The sequence below is a fragment of the Dermacentor silvarum genome, chromosome 1 (genome assembly GCF_013339745.2).
Source record: "Dermacentor silvarum isolate Dsil-2018 chromosome 1, BIME_Dsil_1.4, whole genome shotgun sequence".
Lineage (NCBI taxonomy): Eukaryota > Metazoa > Arthropoda > Arachnida > Ixodida > Ixodidae > Dermacentor > Dermacentor silvarum.
In genome coordinates this window covers 68932023-68946389 of record NC_051154.1, presented here as the reverse complement: position 1 = coordinate 68946389, position 14367 = coordinate 68932023, and the positions used below count along the sequence as shown (strand labels likewise).

Here is a 14367-nt window from a genome sequence, read left to right as displayed (position 1 = left end):
GCTATAGCAATGACTAAACTGCAACATCTTATGCTGGAGAGCATAAATTCGAGCGCTAAATTACATTTTTTCTACAGATAAAGCTAACTTGAGCAAGGGAAAAATTCGGCAGACATACTTAAGACTGCTTAATAGTGTGGGAATGCGAAATAATAGCTTTGGTAAAATGTTTTTCACTTGTCACTTTGGTGACAAACAAACATGTTACTGATGACAAATATGCCACTTTGGTGAAATGCTTTTTTCCGCGCGTTCCTTGCCCGCGCAAGGTCTCGCCTGCGTTTTAACTGCGCCTCGGTAAGGCCAAATCGAAACGCGCCGAGCGTCTTAGCGCGCTCGCTTGACCGCGAGTAGTTCATAGCTCGAAGGACCGCTCAGCGGCGTTCAATTGGACATTAATGCTTTTTCTTTTATACACTCATTTCATACACTCATGCCGCGGCGCCATCGTCTCCCATTGGCTGCGCCGTCACGTGCGCAATGACGCACGCACTAGGCTCCCCTTTAGTCAACCGGAACCGTGGAAAGCGTGCTCAACTCGCATCCCGGAGGCCCGGGTTCGATTTCCACCCAGACCGCAATTTAAGAACTTTTCCTTTCAATGCCATTGATTTACTTTGTTTACAGACACCTCCTTGAGAGCTTTAACGTCAATCCGAGCATTTCGACGTGTTCTTACTCTCTGCGCCGTCGGCCATTTTTGGTACCATCGCTCGGTGGCGACGCCGCTGACGCCGGATTTTAGCGTAATGGGGCACATAACGTTAATACTTTCGCATTAATGAAACTCGAGGGCGGTCACGTGTTAGACGTCGCCGCAGCTTCTTATACTGGGCAAACATATTCAACACAAATAGAACGAATGCTTAAACTGTACACATGTTTTACTGTATGCACACAAACACTAAACACAAGTTTCACGTGAAGTTTCGGAATGTGAACGGTGACAACAGAATCGGGGCCATGAGCATAGCCAGACAGAAGAAGACCACAGTCCACGACGACTTGCTAGAAGTGAAAGGCTCGCCATCTGAAGAGGCGTGCTTGGCTCGGATGTCCTTGTGATGCCCGAAAGACGAGGAGCCGTTGTGTTCTGTGCTGCGAATGTACTGCGTGCAGACCTCCGCGTACTTTGAGGTGAAATTGCGCAGGCTGACTTCGTACGGGGCTTGCATCGTGGTCACATTGAAGCAGGATGTCTCAGCACTCGCTTCGTCAACGCAGCTGCCGTACTTGTGGTACGTTCTGAAATGAGCAGTTATAAAGAAAACCACGTGATCTGGCGAACTCTGCCGTGTTCGCTATATACAAAGATTCGCCATAAGTGTACGCATAAAAAAAGCCACGTTGTCCGAATCGAATACTCCCTGCTATTCGATTCGCATTAGAGTCGAAAATTCAGCATTCCAAGTTGTAGTATTCATTTTCTCTGATAATATTGTTGTTGGCGCCACTCTTGGTTATGCCGTAACAGTATAAATGATAACAGCCCTTAGGAGTCTACATGGAGAAAAACAGATACAAGGGATGACTGTTCCGTATGGCTCTCCTACAAGGGAGCCGTGGTTGCTGCGCAGAGGCACAAGTTTACGAGTGAACGCATGGACTGGCTAGTTTCCAGTCATTCAATAAGGATGTCTCACCTTTACGCAGCGTACAATTTCTTTCGTCAATTTAGGCAAAGCAATTTTTTACTTGGACAATCTCACCATCTTCGCATCTATTTGAATCTATGTTCGGCGATGCACTATTACACTATGCTCCTTCAACGAACACAAAATTCTATGTCCATCTGGTGACGTGCTCTTCCTGTGTTTCATTGATTTCATTGTGATAGTGCGCCAGATACGAACACTTTTCAGTTTATTCTGATTTAAAAGCTCCTCAATTGACCGGGCATCCAGTTCTGAATGGCATTACATACAGTATATCAAATGGTGTAGCCTTACTTATCCTTCTCAATCTGTTGAAACAAACATACTTTATATGTAATTTTTCTTTAGGTATGACAAAAATTCGGCATTCGATTCGATTTTAAAATGTACTTTTTCTTCACTATTCATATTTGATTGGATTCGGAAATTTCATTATTCGAACACCCATAGTAATTGGCCACTAAATAGCGGGCAACATGCGGCACGTCGACAGCTGCAGGAAATTGGGAGCTTTCTGACAATTACACTGCACTGGACACTTCAGCCGCCACCAGAAATATTTGTATCACATTAATTCATTTCATGACACTTTTTGCTGGACCACGAAGGGCGACAGTTAATATTTTGTTTCCACAATTTGTTTGACCGAAAATGATCGCATTCGTTGTTTTTTCCCATAAAAGGTCACTTCGATGATAAAGCACCGTCGGAACAATTAAAGTGGAGCCTACTCATACGCGAAAGGATGCAGTGGCCATTGCGCTGTAATTTTGCGAGAACCTCGAACACTGAAGTCAAACCCACACAGGGTACGCGTACAGCATTAATTGCTCAGCATTCTGCTGTGTTTTAGATATTGTTGGCCGACGGCTGAAGTAGGTGCCCGGCTCTTATTTTTACAGATTTTGGACCATAAGTGATTAGGGACCGAGTGACATCTTTCCACGCGCTGAAAGGAAGTACCAGTAAACAGTTTGCATAATCTAAGGGAAAAAGAGCCAGCAGGTAGGCGGAACTAAATTCAATTATTGGGTTTTACGTGCCGAAATCAGGCTTTGATAATGAGGCACGCCGTACGTAGCGGAGGACTCCTGATAAATTTTCATCTTTAACGTGCCCCCCTGTGTACGGGATACGGGCGTTCTTGCATTTCGCCCCCATCGAAATCCGGCCGCCGTGGCCGGGTTTTGATCCAGCGATCTCGGGCTTAGCAGCGCAACACCATAGCCGCTAAGCTACCGCGGCGGGTAGGTAGATGGAACTGCAGTGCATTGCAACAAGACAGTACGAGGGAATGGAGATAAAGATAAACAAATGTAAGCTCCCAAATACTCAGAGGCGGAAGTGTTTGCGAACGCACTGCGCATCAATCAAAGCTCGGTGCTTCCTACACGGAAGGAAAGAAACGTTTTTTTTTTACCTGCAGAACTTGGGCGTGGCTATAGATTTGCCGGTAACTTCTCTCAAAAAGGTTTCGTAGCATTTCTGCAGGAAATTTGAAAACTCCGTTTGGCTGCAGTGACGATACTGGGCTGTGAGTGAGAACATCACGTAGATGATAAGCACATTTTCTCGTCGGAACCTCTGCGAATTGAAAGCGTAAAGCCAGTATTCTCTTACATCTCAGCATGTTACAGTCACGCTTGTGCGCTTCCACTTTGGCCATCAACACTTCTCGCGCGACATAGACCACATCGACTTTTCTGCTGCAGGCATGGCCCCTGAACACCTCCCTCAGGCACGGCTCGGCTAGTGTGGTGGCGTTGGTCTTCAGCGTCACACTGCGTGGTAACAAGAGTTGCGACGACACAATGAGAACGCGGCGTTATGCGAAGCTTGCTGCAGGTCGTTGCGTAGCGGTAAATGTCTAATACGCGGTGGTTACAGTGCGGCATTGCTCATATCGAATTACAGAGGCAATTGGAAAATATCCTAAGCTACATGCGGCTGTCGAAGGCTCCGATGTTTTCGTTCTTCCTTGCAGTAGTCAAAGACACGTTAACAAAACGGCCTAATCATCATTCAAGCGCATCGCTCCGAAAATTTCTGCTCTCCTAACTCCTGAGGCCTACCAGCACGCGAATTAGCGTGCGAAGAAATTCCTCAGCGTGCGCCCATAGATTTGCTACAGCGTCGCCACCACCACATGCGCTTAGATTTGCTTTTATTGGCGTAGTGGTTACAGATTTGCGAAGGACGAAAAATGACGTTCAAGTCAGATATCGCGGAGACGACAAAAACGAAGCGTGGCGCCCGAAGCTGCTTGTTTCTTTACTACATCAGACAAGTGCACATAATGTAACATCTTGGGCTAGAATTTACGTAGTTTTCATACATTTCGGCCTATTCCCAAAACACATGCGTAGAGTGTCGACCACGGAATGTGTACTGTCGCAATAATTTAGGTATAAAGGGTTAAGTATCACATAGCAGATAATCACATTTTCTCGTCTGAACCTCTACGATATAAAAACGTTAAGTCCAGCATTCTCTTACATCTAAGCATGTTGCGGTCACGGTAGATCAACAATATTCTGAAGTCTATTAAAATATTATTATCCACTGAAATCTCTCCTGACCTGCAGTTGGAGAAGACAGGGCTTGAGTGAAAGCAACGTAGCAAATCGTCCACAACTTGGTTCCGGTTGCACTCGTTCGGAGCACCTGCGTGCAGAGAAACACGAATTCCTTTTTTGGTGAAAAATAACATTTGAAAAAAATTGTGGACATGCTAGCTGAGGCTATATAAAGTAACTCGTCTAAACAGTACGACAGTTATCGAGCACTCACATTTCAGCTCATAGCTACTAGCCATTGCTTCCGATGCGTTGCGGACTTGTGCTGCGTGTGGGCTGTCAACGTTCTTGCCGAGTATAATAGCGGATTCGGTGCACAGAGAAAACAGCTGCAGAGACCTGAAAAACCATTGCAATCACTATAGTTAAACTCATTCATGTTGTACCTCCGTAAGTGCAAAGCCTGAACGATGACACTTCATCTCAGACTTTTGTTGGCCTAACGGTGAGAGGTTTCGTAACGCATGCAGAAAAAAAATCAACCTATGTGCACGGAGATGACTGATGCAAGTCATTAAATATATTTCCACAATTTTTAGAAGATGTAGGACAGTGTCATGTAGCTTCTGAATTGTAGGGAACCAATTTTAGTAGCTAAAGGTCAGTAATCGATACAAACGTCAACTTACTGTCAATAACTTCTTTGTATTCTTAAAACTGCTACGGCGAGCATTAAGTGTACAAGAAGGTTTATTGCGCAAATATACTGGGAAGAATACAACATCGTGGTGCTTCGCACAGAATCACATGTATGGTTGGAGCAATCGCAAGGCGTAAAAGTTTCAATAAAATTCAACTACAAATTGTGAATACTTCCAAAAGTTCCTGCCCTGTCCTTTAAACACTATCTTACCTGTAATCGGAGGAAAAGGGAAATAAAAAGTATGCGCAAGAGTCTTGTGCAAGAAATTCCTCCTTAGAGGAGAGACAGTATCTCAGGCTTAGAGGAGAAATAGTATTGGGCTCATAGGCGGGGACAATGCTGCTGGCGAGTTAGCAAGTCTCCGTGCATGCAAGCCACACAAACATCCGCAAAATGCCATGCATTTTAGCGTCGATAAAATTGCTTGCTTCGACATAAATGTGCATTAGAAAGTCGGCGGAAGTTTTTCTTAGGCCATTTCAGGTGAAAAAATTGCAGGACGCTTAAGCTTTGCCTTTAAGAGTGGAACGCGATAACATTCAAAGATCCCTGACGAACAATATAAAGGATAACAGTCCTTATGAGTCTACATGGAGAAAAACAGATGCAAGGGATGACTGTTCCGTATGGCTCTGCTGCAAGGGAGCCGCGGTTTAAGAGTGGAACGCGATAACATTCAAAGGTCTCTGACTGCTGCTCACGCTTCCCGGCAACTGCAGCTTATGCAACCGCAATGTTTACCGGGAAATACTGATCACGAACGCTATTCACGAAGGCGAGCTTTCTGGTAGAAACTCGGCCTCTTGCGTGGGCCGATCCCGGAAATTGTGCACATCCACGGCAAAAAAAAAAACATAATTTTCAGGTTTCTGTTATTGTTTCGCACTTTTAATATTTCAGTCTGAGAAGATTTAATATAAAAGGCATGCGCTGTCGGTGTTTCGTTTCACGACACTTGTTTGTGGGCTGTCATTCTCAAAATTTCGAGGAATAACTTGGTCAAGAAAGTAAGACAAGGTATGAGCAACTTTAGTGATAGAAAGGTGTGGCAATGTAACCCACATAAGCCGCATGTCATATAGCAAGGCGTTGCATATATATATAACTTATTATATACAGGCCCTTAACGCTCTCGCGTTAAAGTACTTACCGGCATGCGTCAAGTACTTTTGTTTCACGAATCTGAGCCGACTTGAGCAAGCGATCAGACTTCTTTAACATGAGTTGACACCGTTCAAACTCGTTCAACAGAAATTTGTTGCCGAGGGAGGTCGCAGTATCTGTACAAAACGAAACATTTCAAACCTCTTAAATACTGTTCAGTTCAAACAATGCCATATCCGTGGCACATAAAAAATACCGGCTCGTGGAATGGCAGTACTAAACGTCCTCTTTACCGGTAGTACGTTGCAGCAAACACCATTGCAGCTCGCAATGCTTTTTCAGGGCATTGTCATATTTAGGGAGGGAAGTACTTTCAGGTCAGTGCAGTTAGCGAACTAGCCACGACATTTACTTGAGCGGCCTGCTAGGACTGCGCTTATCTGTGTTAGTTAAACTTGACGTTTTTACGTTTCTAGCTTCAGCTATCAGGGAATCGCGAAAAAATTGCTCAACTTGTAAAGGGGCCGAGAAGAGGCGTTCTAGAAATGGAATCACTGCAACAGTTGGTATTCATGCCGAATGGGGAGGATTGCTGCACGTTCATAGGGGACGAATACAACCCAGCCGACACATTAGAGGATTGAGGCGCAATAATTCTAAACTTTCTGCTTCTGAAGATCCACGTGGCATTATTTATTTATTTAATAATACTGTCAGCCCAAGGGCCGTTGGATACATTCAATGTATGGATACATTCAAAAATATTTGTTCGGTTTCGGTTTAATAAATATCAAAATAATGTACTTCAGATATCAGCACTTTCACCCGCTCCTCTAAATTCTTCAATCATCTTCTAATAGCCTCCATTCTTATGAAAGCTGTGAACTAAAAAGATAAGGGTGAAGGTAGGAGGACGTCTGGAGCGGTGACTGCGTGGAATTAGCTTACGGTCAAAGCCACAAGCTGCGCGGTAGTCGAGCAGAATTTCTCGTGCTTGTTTCGCAATGCCTGATACTTTTTCCGGGTCTGCATTACAGGCCAGCTTCACGTTGGTTTTATCCACGCAGTTCAAAAAGTTTGCCATGGAGAGAGAGCTGCAAGATGAAAATACAGACGTCACAAACGGCATTATCACCCAAGCAGGTACCTACTAACCTGCAAGAAATTGGCTTCTTAGATGTCGTATTTTGGAATATAGATCCTTCGCACTTTTGCAAATCTCGCAGCACTAGATTTTTCTCGCATGAGCCTGGAAGAATGAAACCCACACACAAAATGCGTTAACGGCCCACTTAGTTTTTTTATGCTTGAGAGTTCACTTGGATACCGATCGCCTGACAAAACACCGTGATCCCACCACTGTTTGCTGAAAACTGGAAGCTGTTTTCGACATTGTTAAATGATTCTCAATACTGATTACTCACCAACTGGAGCCGCATGTTCGAAGCAGGTCCAATTGTAAGCGTTGAAGAGAAAGCTCCTGTAGTACTGCACTTCTGCCAGCTTAAACAGTGCCGTATTCTTGTCACAGGTTGTCTTTTGCATCGCATGCCTGAAGCACTTCTGGTATTCCCTGGTGCCACTGCGAGTGGAAAACGAGCAGCTTTGCAGTAACGAAAGTTTCCCTTCTCGGCAAATAAGCAAACACCTTCTTGGAACCGTGGTTAGTCAGATATGAAGAATGCTGAAGTATGGTGATCCAAGAGCCGAGTACATTAACGCCTCGCTGCATCTTCATCATCATCAGCTTATCTTTATGTCCACTGCAGGACGAAGGCCTTGCCCACTGATCTCCAATTACCAATGTCTTGGATCAGCTGAGCTCCATGTTACGCTTGGCAATTTCCTAATCTCATCACATTATCTAGTCTTCTGCCGTCTTAGACTGCATTTCTTTCCCCATGGCACCCATTCTGATAATCTAAGAAACCATCGGTTATCTACTTCACATACTACATGGCATTCCCAGCTCCACTTCTTTATTTGGATCTCGACTAGAATGTCAGCAATACCTGTTTGCGGTCCCCATATTACCCTCTTCCGGTCTCTTGAACCTCGCCTAGCATTTTATACTCTATCACTCATTGCGTAGTACTTATTTATTCTCAAATTTTCAGCCCAATAGGATATACTGATCGCATACTTTTCTCTTAACGGTATCAGTAAGCTTCCGTGAGAAGAAAAGTGTACAATTAGTCATATTCTGTTTGTCTACAGTCACATATACCTAAAAACAACTTTTACTTCTATGAATATTCTTTCTATGCACATGACGTACGTACGTACGTACGGAGGTACTATCGACTAAAAAAGTTTACGGACCACGGGATCTCAGAAAACGCTAAATATCCGACCTTTAAAAGTAGCCAGTAAAACCGTAGATCACAATATTCTTCGCATATACCAGTATAGGAAATGGGAATACCAGGCTGCGTTTTGAGGCTGCGGAGATATTCAACTTTTTTGGTCGATAGTACGTACGTACAAAACAGCAATCATGTTGCATGCAGCCAACATTCGAGCACTACGTCATAACAGCGACTCCGCCAAAGAATCTTCAGGTAAAAGGCGCGAAAACGATGACACAAAGATAGACCGACACACAAAAAGCGCTTTGTGTCTGTCAGTTTAACGGTGTGTCGCCGTTTTCGGGTCTTTTACCTGAATATGAAAGACCTACATGACCAAATTTCCATACTGCCGTCAAAGAAGCTGGGCTGCGAGAAGTTCAGTGGGTCATATACCGATAATACAGGCCACTGCAGGATCAGTGAGCAATACTTTTTTTTCTTACCCGCAAGCAGTGATGGGGTTCTGCACCCAGCCTCGCTGGACGAACGGCAGGACCTTAACTTTTATAATTGGTGTACATTCCGACAACTGACTGTACAATGTACCAATCTGGCAATCTGAAATTTCAGAATGAAATATTAGTTAATTCGGTAGATAAGCACCTTCACTTGAATGAAGTACCTAGGTTCACGTGGCAGCTCCTGGTATACGGTCTGAGAAGTTTGTCCGTGAAGTAGAGGACTTCGGGTGATGTTAGTATGTTCTGGTAGTACTCGCAGTCTGACTCAAATATTGAATTTCTCAAGCACCATTGGTAGTTTTGGACTTCCCTATGATACAAAACGCATATGAAGAACTGTAGTGCTCGGTGTACTCTGTGCAAGACTAATGCATGTAAAGCACCGCCTACCTGCAGTCTGTGACACCGAGTACGTCAACGTCGACGTAGTCATTAACGTGTGATCTCATAAACGTTGCTTCACACTTGGACAAATAGAGAAGTAATATTTCGGGATTGCACATGTAATCTGTAAAACAAGAACTCAAAATCATTCTGTTTTCAATGCATTGTTGCTATTTTAATATATACTGAAATGAAAAAAAAAATACATACCGCCATTGCCGTTGCACACCCACTCGTACTTTTTCTTGAGCACTGACACATAGTACCGCGATTCTTCAGAAAATGGGATCTTAAGGCCATTTGAACAATCTTGCGTAGGAATCTTCGCGATGCAGTTCTGGTACTTCCTCATCGCCCTGTTCAGAGAGGTCCAGAGAAAAGGTTTTCGTACTCTTGTAAGTCCCCGGAAGCTTCCCTTTCTCGTAAGTATGACATACTTGCATGCATCGCTGAGCAGTGGCGAATCACTTGGTTCATCAGTGTACGGTATCACTTCCGTAGAGATAATTTGACTGCAGTCAATATACCGCATTCTCAAAGACTCCTCGTCGCATCGTGACAGCTGTCTGGCAATTTCTACGTTGGTATCTGAAAAAAAAAGACAAGCGTTGAAACAAACTCACCAATCAACTCAAGCATAAGAGCCTTCAGACACCTTTGTAATCGCAGTAGCGCGCGTATTGGTTAGGGATGTCGACTGTAAAGTGGTGTACAGCCTTGCTTTCCATTAGGCTCGTCTCTTTGTTGCACGTCTCAGGGATTGTGCCGGACAGGCATGTCTTGTACGCTGTGAAAGCTCTGAAAAGAAAATAACGCCAGATGGGTGTGTGACACTACGACAGGACACAAACGTGGCTGGTTCGTGTCCGGAAGCATACCTGCAGCCTGCCATTTTTTCACTGATGCTGTTGTTAGCTGGACCGGTGGGAATGCCTGCTTGTTGGAGTTCAGACGCACAAAGTGCCATCTTCTGAAGCATGCCGTGGACATCGCACCGTCCCCCTTAAAAAAAACGGACATCATTACTTTAGCACTTGTGTCATTCAGAATTTAGACTACCGCTGTCGGAAATCAAACAGGATATTTTATGCTCAGCTGCCGTTTAGTACATCATTTAAATTTAAAACCTTCTTTACAATTAAAGGTCAACCATGGCAGTGCGTATGACGTAGTTAAAATAGAAGTTGCCTAGAAACTTCACAGCAAGCCGCAGTGCAGCTCATATATGTGCGCAATACGCCTCCGAAAGTGGGGTGTTGCCAAATAGGTGCACAACTTCATTGAAATTCAAACTGTGGACAGAAAAGCTAGCTAGGTAGCACATTTCAGAGAAAGCGTCTGTCGCGTTCCGCGTGGAAGTCCCTGGTGTTCATGGCAGCAAAATGCCGCGGTCGTTTCTTGCTTGCTCAGATCATGCACTGCGGACACGGACGCTGAAACTAGGCCGAAGCTGCTCACAATCGCTCTACCATTGTTAGGCAGATTAAACGTGATAGTTTGTCTACAGGTGTCCATGAAAGACCTCGGCTCTGCAGGCAGTGTCATGATGATCAAACTGTGTTTGTATAAAGGTATTGATTGAGGATAAAGAGTTTGCTCACCACACGCGGAATACAAATGCTGTCCCATTTTCAAGATCGCTTACTAAAATTGTTCCCGGTACGTGGAAAGTATAACAAGTAGAATGCCACAAAATGTGATGTTAATCTGTTTCTGCGTGTCCGAATGTTATAATCGCCATGTATATCCACAGTTTCTCGCATACAATGAGCGCGCACATAACATGACGATATCAAATTGCGCTGCTGGCATAGCGTCAGGCCGCAGTCGGCCACGCATGCAGATGGACTGGCTTGGCCCCTACTGGTCAATGGCGGAAGCTGTCTTTACAATCGATCCGTTTACTATGTTGTATAATAAGATGATACACGTGTTAGAAAAGCGGACGATGTGAAGCAGTACTGCAGGAGTTTTTTTGTAGAACTTGACACAACATTCGTAACCTCGTAAAACGCGTCTAAAATCGTAAACTTTACGAATAATTTAGGAGGATTGGCAGGCATCGATATGATAGGAGATGGGTTTGCCATGAACGTGCGCGAAAAGCTAAACCTTCTGCTGCCACTTTGTTTCACGGCGCATCAAGTAACCACATGTTATTATCGTCAAATAAAGGTTCTGAGAGTGAACGCTAATTTCAACATGTGGCTATAAATTCTCCATCCCTTTGTTATTGTGGATTTCTATGTAATATTAACAGCATTTACTTTTCGACACAAGGTCTTACAAAATAAAGGCAATGCTTTTTTTTACGGCGCGTGCCCCCCAACGCGAAAGTCGGTATTAACCTCTATGGCAAATTGCGTTAATTTTAATGAACGTACGGAAAGCTCAACCAGCTGTACCACTTCATCCACGGCGTATCAAGTAACCACATGGTATTAGCGATAAAGTTTATAAGAGCAAACACGGTGTGCCCAGCAGCTCCAGCATTTCTATCTTTCAGAATCTCGTGTCACTGCTACAACAGTATGCTCGATGTGTGTTACTTCGCCGCTTCCATAGCACGGGCTTAAACGCAAAACTACTCATCAAACGGGCACCCTGGGAGACAACCACTCACTAGGAGACGTCCAGCTGCATGTCCAGGATAACAAACTCGGTACTTTGTCTCTAAAGTACAACATCTCATTTGAGTATACGGGCTTGTCTTGTTTGCAAAGGCTGTATAGCTTCTTGCTCACGCAGACCTGGTACTGGTGCACTCCTCTGTAAAACAACAAGAAAGTGGTTAAATGCATTATGAACCCGGACAGCAGCATACTTTTATCTGTTAAATATGGAAGAATGCTGCAGTATTATTCTAAATGATAAAATGATTCTTTCCGACAAGAAAATTCTAGTATTATTTTACTAAGGTAAAAATATGGTTGAAAATATGGGCGAGCAGAAAAACATTTCATTTACGTCTATACATCGGGCACAGGAGTTTTCACAAAGTAAAACATTGAATAGCTACGGGTCCTCCTGTTGGAGGTCCAGAATTATATTCGGTGCGTTGAGAGGCGCTTGGCGAATCACATGCCTTATGATGATGATGATGATGATTTAATGGAATTCTCTTTGAAACGGGGCGGTGACAAATAGTCACTTAGCCTGCTTGATTTCAACATGTATGCTATGCATGGTTTTTATCTAGCATTTTTGTATACATCTCCTTAATCTTTTTTTTCCTTCAAAATTTGCCTTGTAGCGCTACCTATGACTGTAAGAGATCCGGTCGTAACAATCTCTTCCCTGCTTGTTTTCCACCAAACTCTAAACGTCTCTTGCGTATTTCGACTGCTGACCGGTTGATGCTTCCGTCCACTTTAAACCCAAGCGCTTCTGGAAGCTGTACGTTACCTACCGTTCTTACTGGGTGAATCCCTTCGCGTTCCATTAGGAGGTGCTTACATTGACGTATAAACTGGCCTCGCAACGCCTTTGTATGAGTGCACAATTATACGTAGTTTAGAAAATGACATGAAAGTACTTTTTCATATTTTCGTTGCAGCAACTCATATATCACTAAACAGCGTATACCAGTTAAGGTCGGGAAACTCACTCATGAGCTGACTCAATAAGACCCACCTTTAAGTCTAAACAAGACTCAGTAAATCCCAGTGAATCCAATTGGAACCAGTAAGTCTGAATGAGGAATTTGAAAGAAGTATTTATGTGTCTTTAATGGCACATAAGTAGTGTATTAAATTGACAATATATAAACAATCTAGATATTGCCACGTCACAACAAAACGGTGAAGACGGCGCCAATTACTGCGTACTAAAACTAATTGAGACGGTAACACACCAAAAAGTGCCTTAGACAACTAACAACGAAGCGCTCCTTACTAAGCTCAGCGATACTGCAAACGGGATCTTCCGTCATTCCTCCCGCATTACACGAAATACTTATCGTGACCTAAGTCCGCGTCGTATACCCTAAGTCCACGATCTGAGTGGTTCTGTGATTACATAACCTTGAGTGATTCTGACTCTAGATTTCATAGTCTGACTCTAGTCTAGTGAGCCTGAGTACATTGAGTGCGTGAGCCCGTAAGCCGGAATAAGCCTGATTGAGTCTGATTGTGGTGAGTGAATCCGAGTAAATCCGGCTGGGTCTGATTTTTGTCAGTCTTAAGTCCCAGCGAGCCTAGCTAGGTCTCATGTTGGTGAGTCTGTCAAAGTGAGCCTGGCTGAACATGATTTTGATGTGTCTGACCCTGAGTGAGCGCTATGCTAAAGGTAAATATTGTGAGCGAGTAAGAGGGAGTTAGAAGGATTCACTAATTGCACACATCCTCAAAGCATATTAGAAAATTTCGGAGAATAAAAGCAATTTTATCGTTTTCTGAAACTTAACCACTCAAAATTCTATCGTCAACAATCACAGGGCATTCGTTCAGAATATTGGATATCTGTGCATGGAAAACTGATAACCGCCCGCCATGGTTGCTCAGTGGCTATGGTGTTGGGCTGCTGAGCACAAGGTCACGGGATAAAATCCCGGCCACGGCGGCCGCATTTCGTTGGGGGCGAAATGCAAAAACACTCAAACACCCGTGTACTTAGATTTAGGTGCACGTTGAAGAACCCCAGGTGGTCCGAATTATTCCGGAGTACCCCACTACGGCGTGCCTCATAATCAGATCGTGGTTCTGGCACGTAAAGGCCCATATTTAATTTTTTAATTTCAGAACTAATAACCACAGTTTGTACAAGAACAAGATTTACACATAATTTTCTTAGATCGTACGAAGACTTCTTTAAATGATATTTACTCCGGAACAGTAACTTATCTGTTCGGTATAGACGCAAAACATCCACTGCTAAATTAGAGCTATAAAATTTTTTCACATGCATTATTTTATATGTATGGAAGTATGGTATGATGCTTTCAATGAGCTGAATATTTCCTATCATTCGATCTGCCCGTCTTCGTACAGTTTCAAGTTTTAAGGAGATTCTTACTTGTGCTGCAGTACACCATACTTAACAGCAACGTGTGAGGCGAAAGTGGACAAAATGCATTGTACATTCATCATTTAACATTTGCAAAATTAAGTCAAAGTATCGATGAATTTGCACAAACCGAAAGAATATGCAGTGTCCACGACACAATTTCGCGAAACAAGGTACCGAAGAATCATA

At 43.7% G+C, this 14367-nt stretch overlaps 1 protein-coding gene across 1 annotated transcript in view; it reads right to left on the bottom strand.

Moving 5' to 3' along the window:
• Window positions 1-771: 771 nt before the first annotated feature.
• The window catches only part of LOC119465220 (uncharacterized), a 99501-nt gene continuing 85905 nt past the window's right edge, over window positions 772-14367 (bottom strand). The window contains exons 90-106 of the mRNA XM_037726018.2: window positions 11798-11943; window positions 10053-10176; window positions 9830-9972; window positions 9612-9762; window positions 9385-9530; window positions 9181-9298; window positions 8952-9100; window positions 8773-8887; window positions 7403-7560; window positions 7134-7227; window positions 6927-7072; window positions 6025-6154; window positions 4446-4570; window positions 4235-4319; window positions 3276-3436; window positions 3076-3187; window positions 772-1245 (exon numbers count right to left, since the gene is read on the bottom strand). Of these exons, the coding sequence (XP_037581946.1) occupies window positions 918-1245; window positions 3076-3187; window positions 3276-3436; window positions 4235-4319; window positions 4446-4570; window positions 6025-6154; window positions 6927-7072; window positions 7134-7227; window positions 7403-7560; window positions 8773-8887; window positions 8952-9100; window positions 9181-9298; window positions 9385-9530; window positions 9612-9762; window positions 9830-9972; window positions 10053-10176; window positions 11798-11943 (2431 nt within the window). The 3' untranslated portion in view covers window positions 772-917. The remainder of the gene's footprint in view (window positions 1246-3075; window positions 3188-3275; window positions 3437-4234; window positions 4320-4445; window positions 4571-6024; window positions 6155-6926; window positions 7073-7133; window positions 7228-7402; window positions 7561-8772; window positions 8888-8951; window positions 9101-9180; window positions 9299-9384; window positions 9531-9611; window positions 9763-9829; window positions 9973-10052; window positions 10177-11797; window positions 11944-14367) is intronic.